The sequence below is a fragment of the Mobula hypostoma genome, chromosome 28, assembly GCF_963921235.1.
Source record: "Mobula hypostoma chromosome 28, sMobHyp1.1, whole genome shotgun sequence".
NCBI classification, from domain to species: Eukaryota; Metazoa; Chordata; class Chondrichthyes; order Myliobatiformes; family Myliobatidae; genus Mobula; species Mobula hypostoma.
The window spans coordinates 28,148,366-28,162,217 of NC_086124.1; the positions used below are offsets into that span (position 1 = coordinate 28,148,366).

General features: G+C 47.1%; 1 protein-coding gene across 2 annotated transcripts in view; it reads right to left on the bottom strand.

The window, feature by feature from the left end:
- LOC134338891 (H-2 class II histocompatibility antigen, E-S beta chain-like) overlaps window positions 1-9,733 on the bottom strand; it is a 281,277-nt gene extending 271,544 nt beyond the window's left edge. The window contains exons 1-3 of one of the 2 annotated variants that reach the window (XM_063035061.1): window positions 9,376-9,733; window positions 7,951-8,208; window positions 2,644-2,925 (exon numbers count right to left, since the gene is read on the bottom strand). In XM_063035061.1, coding sequence (XP_062891131.1) covers window positions 2,644-2,925; window positions 7,951-8,208; window positions 9,376-9,523 — 688 coding nt within the window. In that variant the 5' untranslated portion in view covers window positions 9,524-9,733. The remainder of the gene's footprint in view (window positions 1-2,643; window positions 2,926-7,950; window positions 8,209-9,375) is intronic. The other variant, XM_063035059.1, reaches the window with a different exon arrangement.
- Window positions 9,734-13,852: the final 4,119 nt, after the last annotated feature.

The following is a 13,852-nucleotide window of genomic DNA, read 5'->3' on the forward strand; positions in this document are numbered from 1 at the left end:
CCGGTTGTCTTATGAGAAAGGGTCAGACAGGCTGGGCTTGTATCCACTGAGGTCAGAAATGTCCTAATTGGCTTATTACAATACACCGAGGGAGAGTAAAAAGTATTTGTGAGCATGATATCCAAACCATCATTCCATATATACAAGGTAGTACAAAAGCAAGTACTTGGGAGAACTCGTGGAGGGTTCCCTAAATGTTAATTTGTCAGTTGAATCAATGGTAAGGGAGGCAAATGCAATGTCAGCATTCTTTTCCTATGGACTCAAATATGAAAGCAGGAATCTATTGCCGGGCCTCATTAGGCATTGATCAAATCCGCACTTGAAGTATTATGAGCAGTTTTGGGCCTCTTATCTAAGAAAGGATATACCGGAATTAGAGAAGGCCCAGAGGAGGTTCATGAGAATGATCCCAGGAAGGAAAGTATTAACCAAGAGAAAACACAAATCCGAGGTGCAAAGGGAATTGGAGGTCCTCGAACAGGATTCTCTAAAGGTTAATTTGCAGGTGGAGTCAGGAGTAAGGAAGGCAAGTGCAGTGTTACCGTTCTTTTATGCTGAGGCTTCATAAGAGATTGGTCTTAAGCAGTTTGAGTATTGGAGAGGGTCCGAATGAGGATAACGAGAATGATCCTGACAATGCAAGGGTTAACATATGATGAGAATTTGATGGCTCTGGGCCTGTACTTGGTGGAGTTTAGCAGAATGATGGGGGTGGGGGATGAGGGTGTATGTATCATTCAATCCTATCAAATACTGAAACGCCTAGACAGAGTGGACGTGGAGAGGATGTTTCCTCTCATGGGGGAGTCGAGCACCAGAGGACACAGCCTCAGAATAGAAGGACATCCTTTTAGAACAGAGATGAGAAGGAATTTCTTTAGGTAAGTCCCTGAATTCATTGCCACAGACTGCTCTGGAGGCCACGTCACTGGGTAGATTTAAAGATGAAGTTGAAAGCTTCTTCATCATTAAGGGTGTCAAAGGTTACGGGGAGAAGGCAGAAATACGGGGTTGAGTGGATAATAAATTAGCCATGAAATGCCTAAGCAGGTTCAATAGGCCAAATGGACTAATTCTGCTCCTATAATTTATGATCTTATGGTGATCAGCATGGTCCACTTGGACAGAAGTGCACATATCTGTATTACTCCATGACTGATGTAGAAAGGAGAGATACTAGTCCTCACCAGGTTACAGCAGGATTCTGTTCCTGTGAAACAATCGCAACCTGAATGGGTTGAAAATGTGATCCAAATCACCCAATCATGTGGCAGCAACTCAATTCATCAAAGCATGCAGACATGGCCAAGAGGTCCAGTTGTTGTTCAGACCAAACATCAGATTGGGGAAGAAATGTGATCTGAGTGACTTTCACCATGGAATCTAGTCAAGATGGTGCCTGTGTACAACGTCCCGCTGGTCAACGTCTATGAGATAGTCAATGAATCTGTTTATTTCACTTCTTTTACGTCTGCTTTTCATCTGAAATGTGTTTCTGGAACTGTTAAGAGCCTGTGATTTACAGTTTGGAGATCAATTGAGTGATCTAGTGCTTTGCTGTCTCCAGGAAGATTCCAGGAAGCTCAAACAGCCTCAGGGCGAAGCAGCTTAAAGGTAAGGCAGGGGCCAATGATCGACTCCATTTGCCGAGTAAAGTGTCGAGGAAGATTGAATCTGAGGCAACTGCTTGCCTTTTGATTGCAGGGATGGACTTCTCTGCTGTCAGAGGAGTTTGTGTGGTGCCTTTCACTCTTTGTTGTTGGAGGGCAGGCCTCTGTGTTTGAGTGGTCTCTCTCTCTCTCTTTCACTGTTGGTCAGAGGATATTACCAGGTTCTGAATTTATGGATTGGACTATGGACTTCCAGTCTTATTTTTTTATATTCTATGTTTTCCCCTGTTCTTTCACCTTGTTATTGCATAGCATGTTTTGTTAGTTTTTTGTGTGGGGGAGGGGGTTTAGATGGGTTGATGTTCTTGTAGCGTTTTGATTTTTTTGTGCAGGGTGGGGGTTTGGGGGGGTTTGATGTTCCTGTTCAGTTTTGGTTTTTTTTTGCAGTGGAGGGGTGGGGGTTTGATGTTTATCTTTGAATGACTTCCATGGATTTCTTTTTTTTCCTGGCTATCTGGAGAAATGAATCTCAGAGTTGAATACTGAATACATAGTTTGATAATAAATGAACTTTTGAACAATTGCTGATGCATGACAGGTTGGTTTGAGTATCTCAGAAATTGTTGAGCTCCCGGGATTTTCAGGTACAAGTCTCGAGAGTTTAAAGTGAACAGTGTGATAAACAAACAAAAAAAATTATCTACTGAGTGGCAGTTGTGGGCAAAAATGCCTTGTTAGTGAGATTTCAGAGGAGAATGGCCAGACTGGTTCCAGCTAACAGGAACACGACAGTAACTGAAAGAACCGTCTGTTACAATGGTAGTGTGCAGAAGAGCATCACTGAACGCAAACATTTCGAACGCTGAAGTGGATGAGCTACAGCAGCATAAGACCATGACTGGTCACTTTATTATGTAGAGGAGGTGCCCAATAAAGTGGCCACTGAGTATATAATATAGTTTTGGACAGAGTGTGAACCAGATCATCACCAGTACACTGGACCCCAAATTATTCAGACTCTGAGCCTTACCCCAAACTGCATGTAGCTTGTCAGGGACGCTCAAATGCTCGATTTCACAAGTGTAAGTGTCACCCTTCTCGGGGTCAATTTCGACCTGTAGCCAGACTTGGAACGTCCTATCCCGGTTGGGTAAAATTCTCGTCATTAGCACTTCCTGATCGATCGCCACACCATTCCGCAGCCATGTTGCGTGGATTTTCTTGGGATAAAATCCATGCACTTGGCATGTCAGGGTCAAGGTATTCTCTCCGTTCTTCAGGTGTCTTGAGGTTATTGTGATCATCGGCTTTGCTGCAGTGGACAGAAACACATTGAAGCTGAACTTGGTTACAGGATCAAAAAAAGTAGAGAGTAACGGAATTTCAAAGTTCAAAGTATGTTTACTATTAAAGCATGTGTATATCATACAACCTTGAGATTACAGCATGACAGAATGGAGGAACAGACACAATGGGTCGAAAGGCCTAATTCTGTTCCTATGTTTATTCACCTCCCTAAATGCTGCCTGGCCTGCTGAATTCGTGCGGGTGTGTGTGTGTGCTGTTTTGGATTGCCAACATCTGCAGAATCTTTTCTGTTTTGAAACTGTCCCCTGGTCATATGCATCCGACCAGGGGTATGGTTCTTTTAATCACTCCCAAGTCACAGGAAAGTTCCAAGGACTGGTGGCAACCCAAAGTTTCCATAAGGTGGAAATACTTAGAAATGAAAATTTGCATGGTTCAGTTAATTAGCTGCAGGTTAGTGCAGATCAGAATCAGGTTTAATATCATTCAATATCCACTTTATTATGTACACTTGCTCATTAATATAAACCTCTTATCAGCCAATCATGTTCCAGCAACTCAATGCATAAAAGCATGCAGACGTTGTCAAGAGGTTCAGTTGTTGTTCAGACCAAACATCAGAATGGGGAAGAAATGCAATCTAATTAACTTTGACCATGGACCAGATGGGGTGGTCTGAGTATCTCAGAAACTGCTGATCTCCTGGGATTTTCATACACAACGGTCTCTGGAGTTCACAGAGAACGTTGCGACAAAGAAAAAACATCCAATGAGCAGCAGTTTTGTGGGTCTTGTTAATGAGAGAGGTCAGAGGAGGATGGCCAGACTGGTTCAATCTGACAGGACGAGGATAGTAACTCAAATCACCATGTGTTACAGCAGTGGTGTGCAGAAGAGCATCTCTGAATGTACAACATGTCACACCTCAAAGTGATTGAGCTACAGCAGTGATTCCCAAGGGGAGTGCGGTATTGTATGATGTCATGGGGGAGGGCAGTAAATGGCACCCCCTTACTTGAGGCTTGAGACCTGACCGACCGTTAGTAGAGTAGGCACTTCCGACAAAAAGGATGAGGCACTGGAACACAGGAAGAACCACAGCTCAGCAGGCGGTGAGCACTTGTCCTCACAACAAGTCTGAAATTTGACAATCTCGTCCAACTTTACCAACCAAACAGACATTATTGAGGATGCGCAAATTAGCAACCAGGGTGTCCAACAGTTACCCTTGACTTGCAGCATGGAACGAGTTCGTGCAATTTAACAGTTAATAGGTCAAGTACACCCTCTCAACCTTCGCAACAGATCTCTAGAAAACAGGTCACGCAGCCGGAACCAAGTGATGAAATAGAGTCAATCAGTGAACCCGTCAACACTGAGGAATCCTCTTGAGGTGTTCAAAGTGACCTCGGCTTCATACGTGCGGTCAAGAACCATCTTTGGGGATTACGAGACTTCACGTGACTGGTCAATCGTGCTAACTGGAATAGTAAGAAGATGGCTTCCCAAACACAAGTTCTGTCCCGACTAACATTTGATTCCAATCTGAATCCTTGTCAATGTAATTTTTGCAGTTGTGATCGTCTTCATCTTTGCCTCGCTGTTCCTTTGCGTGCCGCTGCCATCGTTCCATCCGTGTCAACTCACTGCCGTCAACATCCGATAGGCATTCCCAGTGGTGTTAATTTATTATTTTAATGTAGCCCCGTTAACGGTGGGTAAGTACGTACGGTGCGATCTCTACAAGTTTGAAGGCAGTGAAGCCTTGAATTCTAATCCTGCTAAGAAACAGAAACTACACAAAGTGTGCCAATACAAAGTTACGTACCTGAAATATGGTTTTATTCCATCCCATTAGATCAGCAGCGCCCCATGTTTCCTATTTGTAATACTGTACTGTCTAATGAATCCATGAAACTATCAAGATTGCAGGAACGCTTCTGCAAAAGACACCTTGAAAAGGCTACTTATGGTATTACTCGGTTCCAGAAGATGAAAGAAGCATTGGAAAACCATTGCACACGCAAGTCATTTGCCAAGAAATGACCTTGCTTGTGGTCTCGTTGCTTCTTATATCATTTCCAAAATGATAGCAAGCTGTGCAAAATCTCATACAATTGGTGGAAGATTAATAATGCCTGCTGCATCAGAAGTGCTCACAACTGTTCTCAAAATGGAAACCAGTATTTTAAAATAATTTCCTCTAAGCAATAGCTCATCGTATTGATGAAATGAGTGAAGAGGTGGAATATCAACTTTGCACAGAGCCACAAAAAACAGAAGTTGGGATATAACTGGATGAGTCAACTGTGCAAGCCAACACAGCATTGCTAATGGCATATGTACGGTTTATCTAAAAGGGAGAAGTTTAGGAAGTGATTCTCTTTTGTAAAAAGTTAAAAACATATCAACAGAGAATCAATCTATGACGACCTCAAAATGCATATTGAGGATGAAAGTATTTCAATTAGGAACATGATTTCTTGTACAACAGATGGAGCACCATATATAACAGGTTGCCAAGCTAGTTTAGTGGCATTAATGAAAAAATAAATTCCAAGTTTGTTTACATCCATTGTGTAATTCATCATCAACACCTCGCAGCCAAAAACCTCAGCTAGTGACTTTTTTCAAGCATGACTCCTTTAATATCTGCTATCAACAAAATTAAAGATCATCCATTAAATAGCAGAATATTTCACCATTTATGCCAAAATATCAATGCAGAGATTGAACGCTTGTTTCTTCACACTGAAGTGTGTCGGCTGTCAAAAGCTGCTCCTTAAAACACTTCTTTGATCTTTTTGCACTGGCGGAAGTCAATGAGATTGGACTTCTATATGGAGATGTGGCAAACCAAGCCAATCTGTATGACAAACTGAATATTCTAAATATGAAACTGCTGGGTGAAAACTTAAATTTAATCCAGACAAAAAGTGCAATGCCCACTTTTATCAGAAAATTGAAAAATATATAAGCAAAACATTGGGAGAAGAATGTTCTCAGTTTCCCTGCATGGAAAGTATGGCACTCTCTTTCACAGATGGTGATTTGCAAGAGTGCTCCTTACACCTGCAGTCACCGAAGAAAGATTTTCAGAATTGATTCAAGGATTTGAACGCTCCAGAAATTCCGGACTGGGTAATTACCCTATTCCTTTGCAAGGTGGAAGAACAGGAAGAAAGCTTGCAAGAAAAAATTATCAAAATTCAGAATAAGGGAGAAGCAAAAATGCTTATTTAAAAACATCAACTTTTGTGCTATGTGGCTAGAGGGTCATATGAAGTTTCCTGGTCTTTGAAGATGAGCCAAACTGCTCTTCATTGTATTTCTATCCTCCTACCTTATTGAAAGTGCAGTGAACCACAAACTCACAAAAAACAGAAACCGCTTGGATATTGTCATGCGTGGGGACTTAAGGCTTTTGCTGTCACAACTTGAACCAGATATTTCAACTCTTGCTAAAAACCTTCAAGCTTAAGGATCACATTCACGTCAAAGCTGCTGTACAGTGTGTAGGTACTTAGTAAGTTAGTTTTAAAGACCAATAACAATTTAAATCAGAATCAGTTTTCTCATGTCAGCATATGGTAGACATGTTTTTACACCATGGGGGTGCCAGAAAGTGCGTTGTGCCTTAGAAGAGCATTAGCAAGAATGAAAGTGCTTTAGGGAGGTGTTGGGCTAAAAACAGTTGAAAACAGTAGGCTGCAGCAACAGAAGACCACGAACATACACTCAGTTTCCACTTTATTAGCTACAGGAGAAACCTCATAAAGTGGTCACTGAGTATAAGGTCTTTTTGCTGACAAGTTTGCTGTCTTCTGCCAGCAATATGGTGTAATACATAAAAGGAATAAATTACAAAAACAAACATATTTAAATGAAATAAATAGTTCGAATAGAGAGCAAAAATAGTGAGGTTATGTTCATGGGGTTTTTATGGACTGTTCATAAATCTGATGGGAGAAGGGAAGAAACTTTTCCTGAACCCTTGAGCGTATGCCTTCAGGCTCCTGTACCTCCTCCCTGAAAGTAGCACTGAGAAGAGGGCATGTCCTGGGTGGTGAGGGTCTTTAATGATGGATGATGCCTTTTTGAGGCATCACTCCTTGAAGATTCCTGAATGCTAAGGAGGCTCGTACCCATGATGGAACTGAGTTCACAAAATTCTGCAGCTTCTTTCAACCCTTTGCAGTATCTACACCCTCTCCCCCCATGTGCAGCCAGTTATACCTCTCCACGGTAAATCTGTAGAAATTTGCGCACATCTTTAACATACCAAATCTCCTCAAACTCGTAATGAAATATGGCCGCTGTCGTGCCATTTTGTAACTGCCTTGACATGTAGGCCCCAGGATAGATCCATAGAGACATTGATGTCTAATAACTTGAAATTGCTCACTCCCTCCACTTCTGATCCCTCTTTGAGGACTGGTGTGTGTGTTCCCTTGTTTTGCCCTCTCTGTCAGCCTCTGCCACACAGCCTACTTGAACATCGCCTTGAAAACAAAACTTTAATTCCACTTCCCACTCCCATGCCATGGCCTCCTCTTCTGTCAGGATGAGGCCGCACTCAGGTTGGAGGAGTAACATCTTATATTCCACCTGGGTAGCCTCCAACCTGTTTGCAGGACCACCGATTTCCCGAACTTCCAGTAATGCCCCCCCCCACTTCATCATTCCCCATTCCCTTTTCCCTCTTTCACCTTACCTGCACATCACCTCCCTCTGGTGCTTCCCCCCTTTCTTTCTTCCATGCCCTTCTGTCCTCTCCTATCAGATTCCTCCTCCTCCAGCCCTGCACCTCTTTTCCCAATCAACTTCCCAGCTCCTTACTTCACCCCTCTCCACCTCCTAACTCTGACTCCTCAACTTGTTTCTCCAGTCCTGATGAAGGGTCTCAGCCCGAAACGTCGTCTCTTCTCTTTTCCATAGATGCTGCCTGGCCTGCTGAGCTCCTCCAGCACTTTGTGTGTGCTGCTTGGATTTCCAGCATCTGCAGATTTTTTTGTGAAAATAAACTTACCCGTCAGAGCTTGAACAGCCTGGTGAACGATCTCCATGGCAACAGGCATGGCATTAACACAGCAGGTAACATACTTGATAACCTCCGTATAGTGGTTCAGATCGTCCATGTAAGGCTTCACAATTGGATTGATGGCCACAAACTTTCCTGTTGTATAATTAAAGCGAACGGTCGTTTCTCCATTGTAAGCAAACTGCAGGGTAGCCATTGAAAACTGTGAACCTTTACCAGAGAAAGTCACTTGACCGATGTGCATTCCTGGCAAGCAGATAATAATCGATCCGTTAGCCATTTGTGAGAGTGAAATGGCTCATTTTAAAACCTTAAAATTAATCAACCTGAAAGAACAAATTTGTCTCTCCCTTCTGTGGATACCTCACCATTCTGACGGCAACAGGTGCCACTCCTCCAGAGCCACCTCTCCCTCCCACCGTAAAACTCCAATAGCTGGGATTTGGTGGTGGTGCTGCTGACCCTTCACCCTCACTCTCGGCACCCACCTCTTCCTCAGTTCGATGCCCACGTCCCCACCCACCTCTTCGCCCAAACCCCTCCTCGCCATTGAAGTGCCCTTCCCTCAACACCTCTCCCCACAGACATCTCTCCTCACTGTCCACACCCAACTCTCCACTCACTCCCTCTCTCCCTACCCACCCTCGGTGACTACTTCCCTCCCCAAACATCCTTGGCGGTCCCTCCCCACCCGCTCATCCATGGCCCCCTCTCCTCCCAATCTCTGTGCCCTCTATCCTCCCCACTCTCTGCACCCCAACAACTCCACTCCTCAGCCTTCAGTCCCACCCTTAGCACCCCTCTCCCTCCCCACACACCTTTGGCACCCTATTTCCTCTCCCACACACCCATCCCCAATATCCCCGCCCCTTCCGCCACCCCCTCAACAATACTCAATTCACCTCCACTCCCTCCCTACCTGTTCTCTCTCAGTGCCTCCTTCTCTTCCCATGCCCATTCGTTGCCCTCTCCCCTCTCCTTTGGAACGCCCTTCCCTCCCATTGTGCCCAGTCCACTGCCCTCCATTGGCACCCCCTCCTCCCCACCTTCCCTTTGCACCCCCTCCCCACCCTCCATTGGCACCCTTCCCCTCAGCTCTCCACCCTTCTTTGGTGCTCACTCCCCACCCTGCCTCAATGTCACTCCCCTCTCCTCCCCACCCTCCATCGGTACTCATTCCCCTCCTCTCCCCTCTTAACTCTCCCTCAGTTCCCCTCCCCACCCTCCCTTGGTGCTACTCTCTCCACCTTCCTTCAGCGAGGTCTCCCTTTCCCTCCTGACCTTTACCTTCCCCTCCCTCCCTAGTTGCCCTCTTCCCTCTCTTGCCCACCCTCCCTCAGTGTCCCCACCCCTCTCTACCTCCCTACGCTCCATCGGTGCCCCCTCCCATCCCTGCCGCGCTGCGCTCCTCACCCAGGGCAGTGGAGCCGTTGAGGAGGAGGAGGAGGAAGGCGGCGAGCAGAGAGGGAGAGCGGCGTCGCCTCACGCCGGCCGGCGGCTCCTGAGACAGCGGGAGGAGCAGCTGGCTCACGGTTCGCGGAGACGGCATCATTCCCCACATCCCTTTCACCGAAGGCTGAGGACCTTGTCACACAGCCTCTACGCGCGAAACCGATCGCCAGCCGGCAGGTCCCGTAACGGGAGGCGATCGATGTAGAAGTTTCCCCGGCTGAGTGGACGGCCGCTGCCACAGACAGGCGGGGCGAGGCGGGAGAAACGCCTTCTGTTTCCACATGGCGCTTTATTCTCAACGAGACTCAACAACACTAGACGAAAAATGATTGGGATACCAGCTGAGAGGAGCGTGGATGGGGTCGGGTAATAACAGGTGAGGGGGAGGTAGGTGTGTGGGTGGGACACCAGGTGAGGGGGGGTAGTTGTGTGGGTGGGACACCAGGTGAGGGGGAGGTAGGTGTGTGGGTGAGATATCAGGTGAGGGGGAGGTAGGTGGAATACCAGGTGAAGGGGAATTGGGTGGGTGGGACACTAGATGAAGGGGAGGTAGGTGTGTGGGTGGGATACCATGTGAGGTGGGAGGTAGGTGTGTGGGTGGGACACGAGGTGAAGGGGAGATAGGTGTGTGAGTGGGATACCAGATGAGAGGGAGGTAGGTTTGTGGGTGAGATACCAGGTGAGGGGGGAGGTAGGTGTTTGGGTGGGATACCAACTGGGGGGAGGTGGGTGGGTGGGATGCCAGGTGAGAACGGAGGTGTGTGGGTGTAATACCAGGTGAGGGGGAGGTGGAATGGGGTGAAAGCAGGTGAGGGGGAAGGTGGGTGGATGGGATACCAGTTCATCAATAAGGTGGGTGATAGAAGGAGTATACCAGGTGAGAGGAACAGTGTTTGTGTGTGTGTGTGTGTGTGTGTGTGTGTGTGTGTGGGGGGGGGGTGTTGTGTGGAAGGGGGCTACCAGGTAAGAGGGGATAGCAGGTGTTTAGATGGTAGACAGGTGGATAGTAGATGGGGGTATGCCAGACAAAGGGGAAGGTGTGAGTTTCCTCCATTTTCTATTCCTATCAGATTCCTTTTTCAGCCTTAACCTCCTCCACCAATCACCTTCCAGCTTCTTATCTCAAAACCTCAACCCATCCCACCCACCTTCCCCCTCTCCTGGCCTCACCTATCACCTGCAAGCATGTTCACCTTCCCCACCTCCCACCTTCTTATTCTGGCTTCCCCCCACCCCCCAACCCCCACCTTCCTTTCCAGTCCTGGTGAAGGTTCTCGGTGTGAGATGTTGATTGTCCATTTCCCTCTCTGGACATTGCCTGACCTGATGGGTTCCTCCGGCATTTTGTGTGTCTTACATTTATGTAGCATCTTTGAAGACATTCCGTGTCAATTAAATGTGTCATCAAACGCTCAGGAGGCCGATGGCACCTAATGACGACTTCTTTGCTTGCATCTTTGGAAACAGCTCTATTTCTTTTTTTTCCTTTTCAGGGTTCTTTTGAAGATCCTGACCTGGAGTGACACGCTGACTTCGGTTCTTTGTGGGAATGGGACCTGCTCTCGGGGTCTCACGACTGGCTGCTTTTCAATATGCCACGGACGCGGCCTGGAAGACTCGCGCACCTTTGGTGTGCCGGATTCCGGTGGCTCTGGAGGCAGGCGGACTCAAGGTCGGTGCCAGTGCCTGGTGTGTTGTGGGAGACCAAAGGGCACAGAGCACGGAAAAAGCAACACAGTAGACTTTTAAAAACGCAAACACGAGAGAATCTGCAGATGTTGGAATTTCAAGCTGTGGTAAACCATATATATTGTAACTGGGTTACCTGTCTGGACACGCCCCTCTGCTGACTGCTCCTGTGGTTCATCCCAGAGACCCCTGAATAAAGGCGATTGTGTCACTGCTCCTCCTCTCAGGCCAGGGGCAGATACTCAGCATGGTGGAGGTCACACTTTACTGCTAATAAAAGCCTTTCAGTATTTACTCTACTTCCAGTCTTTTGGAGTTATTGATGGTGCATCACAAGCAACACACATAAGAGTTGCTGGTGAACGCAGCAGGCCAGACAGCATCTCTAGGAAGAGGTACGTTCGACGTTTTGGGCCGAGACCCTTCGTCAGGACCAACTGAAAAAAAGCTAGTAAGAGATTTGAAAGTGGGAGGGCGAGGGGGAGATCCGAAATGATAGGAGAAGACAGGAGGGGGTGGGATGGAACGAAGAGCTGGACAGTTGATTCGTAAAAGGGATATGAGAGAATGATGGGACAGGAGGCCTAGGGAGAACGAAAGGTGAAGGTGGGAGGCCCAGAGGATGGGCAAGGGGTATAGTCAGAGGGAGAGAAAGGAGATGAAGAAAAATGTGTGTATATAAATAAATAACTGATGGGGTACGAGGGGGAGGTGGGGCATTAGCGGAAGTTTGAGAAGTCAATGTTCATGCCATCAGGTTGGAGGCTACCCAGACGGAATATAAGCTGTTGTTCCCCCAACCTGAGTGTGGCTTCATCTTTACAATAGAGGAGGCCGTGGATAGACATATCAGAATGGGAATGGGACGTGGAATTAAAATGTGTGGCCAGTGGGAGATCCTGCTTACAAGGGTAAGTGCCAGGAGGGAGATCGGTGGGGAGGGATGGGGGGAGGACCAGTCGACAAGGGAGTCGCGTAGGGAGCGATCCCTGCGGAAACCAGGTGGGGGGGCGGGAGATGTGCTTAGTGGTGGGATCCCGTTGGAGGTGGCGGAAGTTATGGGGAATTATATGTTGGACCCGGAGGCTAGTGGGGTGGTAGGTGAGGACAAGGTGAACGCTATTCCTAGTCGGGTAGCGGAAGGATGGAGAAAGAGCAGATATGCGTGAAATGGGGGAGATGCATTTGAGAGCAGAGTTGATGGTCGAGGAAGGGAAGCCCTTTAAAAAAAAAAGGAGGACATCTCCTTGGTCCTGGAATGAAAAGCCTCATCCTGAGAGCAGATGCGGCGGAGACGGAGGAATTGCGAGAAGGGGATGGAATTTTTGGAAGAGACAGGGTGAGAAGAGGAATAGTCCAGATAGCTGTGAGAGTCAGTAGGCTTATAGTGGACATCAGTAGATAAGCTCTCTCCAGAGATAAAGACAGAAAGATATAGAAAGCGGAAGGAGGTGTAGGAAATGGACCAGGTAAACTTGAGGGCAGGATGAAAGTTGGAGGCAAAGTTAATGAAGTCAACGAGCTCAGCATGCGTGCAGGAAGCAGTGCCAATGCAGTCGTCGATGTAGCGAAGGACAAGTGGAGGACAGATACCAGAATAGGTTTGGGACATAGATTGTTCCACAAAGCCAACAAAAAGGCAGGCATAGCTGAGACCCATACAGGTGCCCATAGCTACACTTTTAGTTTGGAGGAAGTGGGAGGAGCCAAAGGAGAAATTATTAAGAGTAAGGACTAATTCTGTGAAACGGAGCAGAGTGGTGGTAGAGGGGAACTGGTTAGGTCTGAAATCCAAAAAAAAAGCGGAGAGCTTTGAGACCTTCCTGATTGGGGATGAAAGTATATAGGGACTGGACATCCATGGTGAAAATAAAGTGGTGGGGGCCAGGGAACTTAAGATCATCGAAAGGTTTCAGAGCGTGAGAAGTGTCACGAACATAGGTAGGAAGGGATTGAACAAGGGGGGATAAAACAGTGTCGAGGTATGCAGAAATGATTTCGGTGGGGAAGGAGCAAACTGAGACAATGGGTCTACCTGGACAGGCAGGTTTGTGGATCTCGGGTCGGAGGTAGAAACGGGAAGTGCGTGGTTTTGGGAACTGTAAGGTTGGTAGCAGTTGATGGGAGATCCCCTGAGCCGGTAAAGTCTCCCTCTGTCCCTCTCACTATACCCCTTGCCCATCCTCTGGGCATACCCCTTTCCGGTTTCTTTCTCCCTAGGCCTCCTATCCCATGATCCTTTCATATCCCTTCTGCAAATCAACTTTAGCTATTGGCTCCATCCCTCCCCTTCCTGTCTTCTCCTGTCAAATTGGATCTCCCCCTCCCCCTCCCACTTTCAAATCTCTTACTAGCTTTTCTTTCATTTAGTCCTGACAAATGGTCTTGGCCCGAAAGGTCGACTGTACCTCTTCTTGGAGATGCTGCCTGGCCTGCTGCGTTCACCAGCAACTCTTATGTGTGTTGCAGCTGACTTTTAAGTATGTTGTTTATTATACCTCTCCTCTCACTGTGAAACGGGGATACCTCTTTTCCCCTTATGAGAGAGAGAGAGAGCCCGCGGTATGTGGAATACAGGGTGAATGAGTAGTCTTTGGGGTACTGCAAGTCCGTGTCTTTATTGATGCTTTGCTGCACACTTGAGTTCTTCGTGGGGGTGGTAAATCTTTTTTACTGGTGGGGGAGAGGGGTGAAATTGCCTTGCTGCTGCTTATGCGTGGGAGGGGTGAGCTGGGGGGTGGGCTTTGGG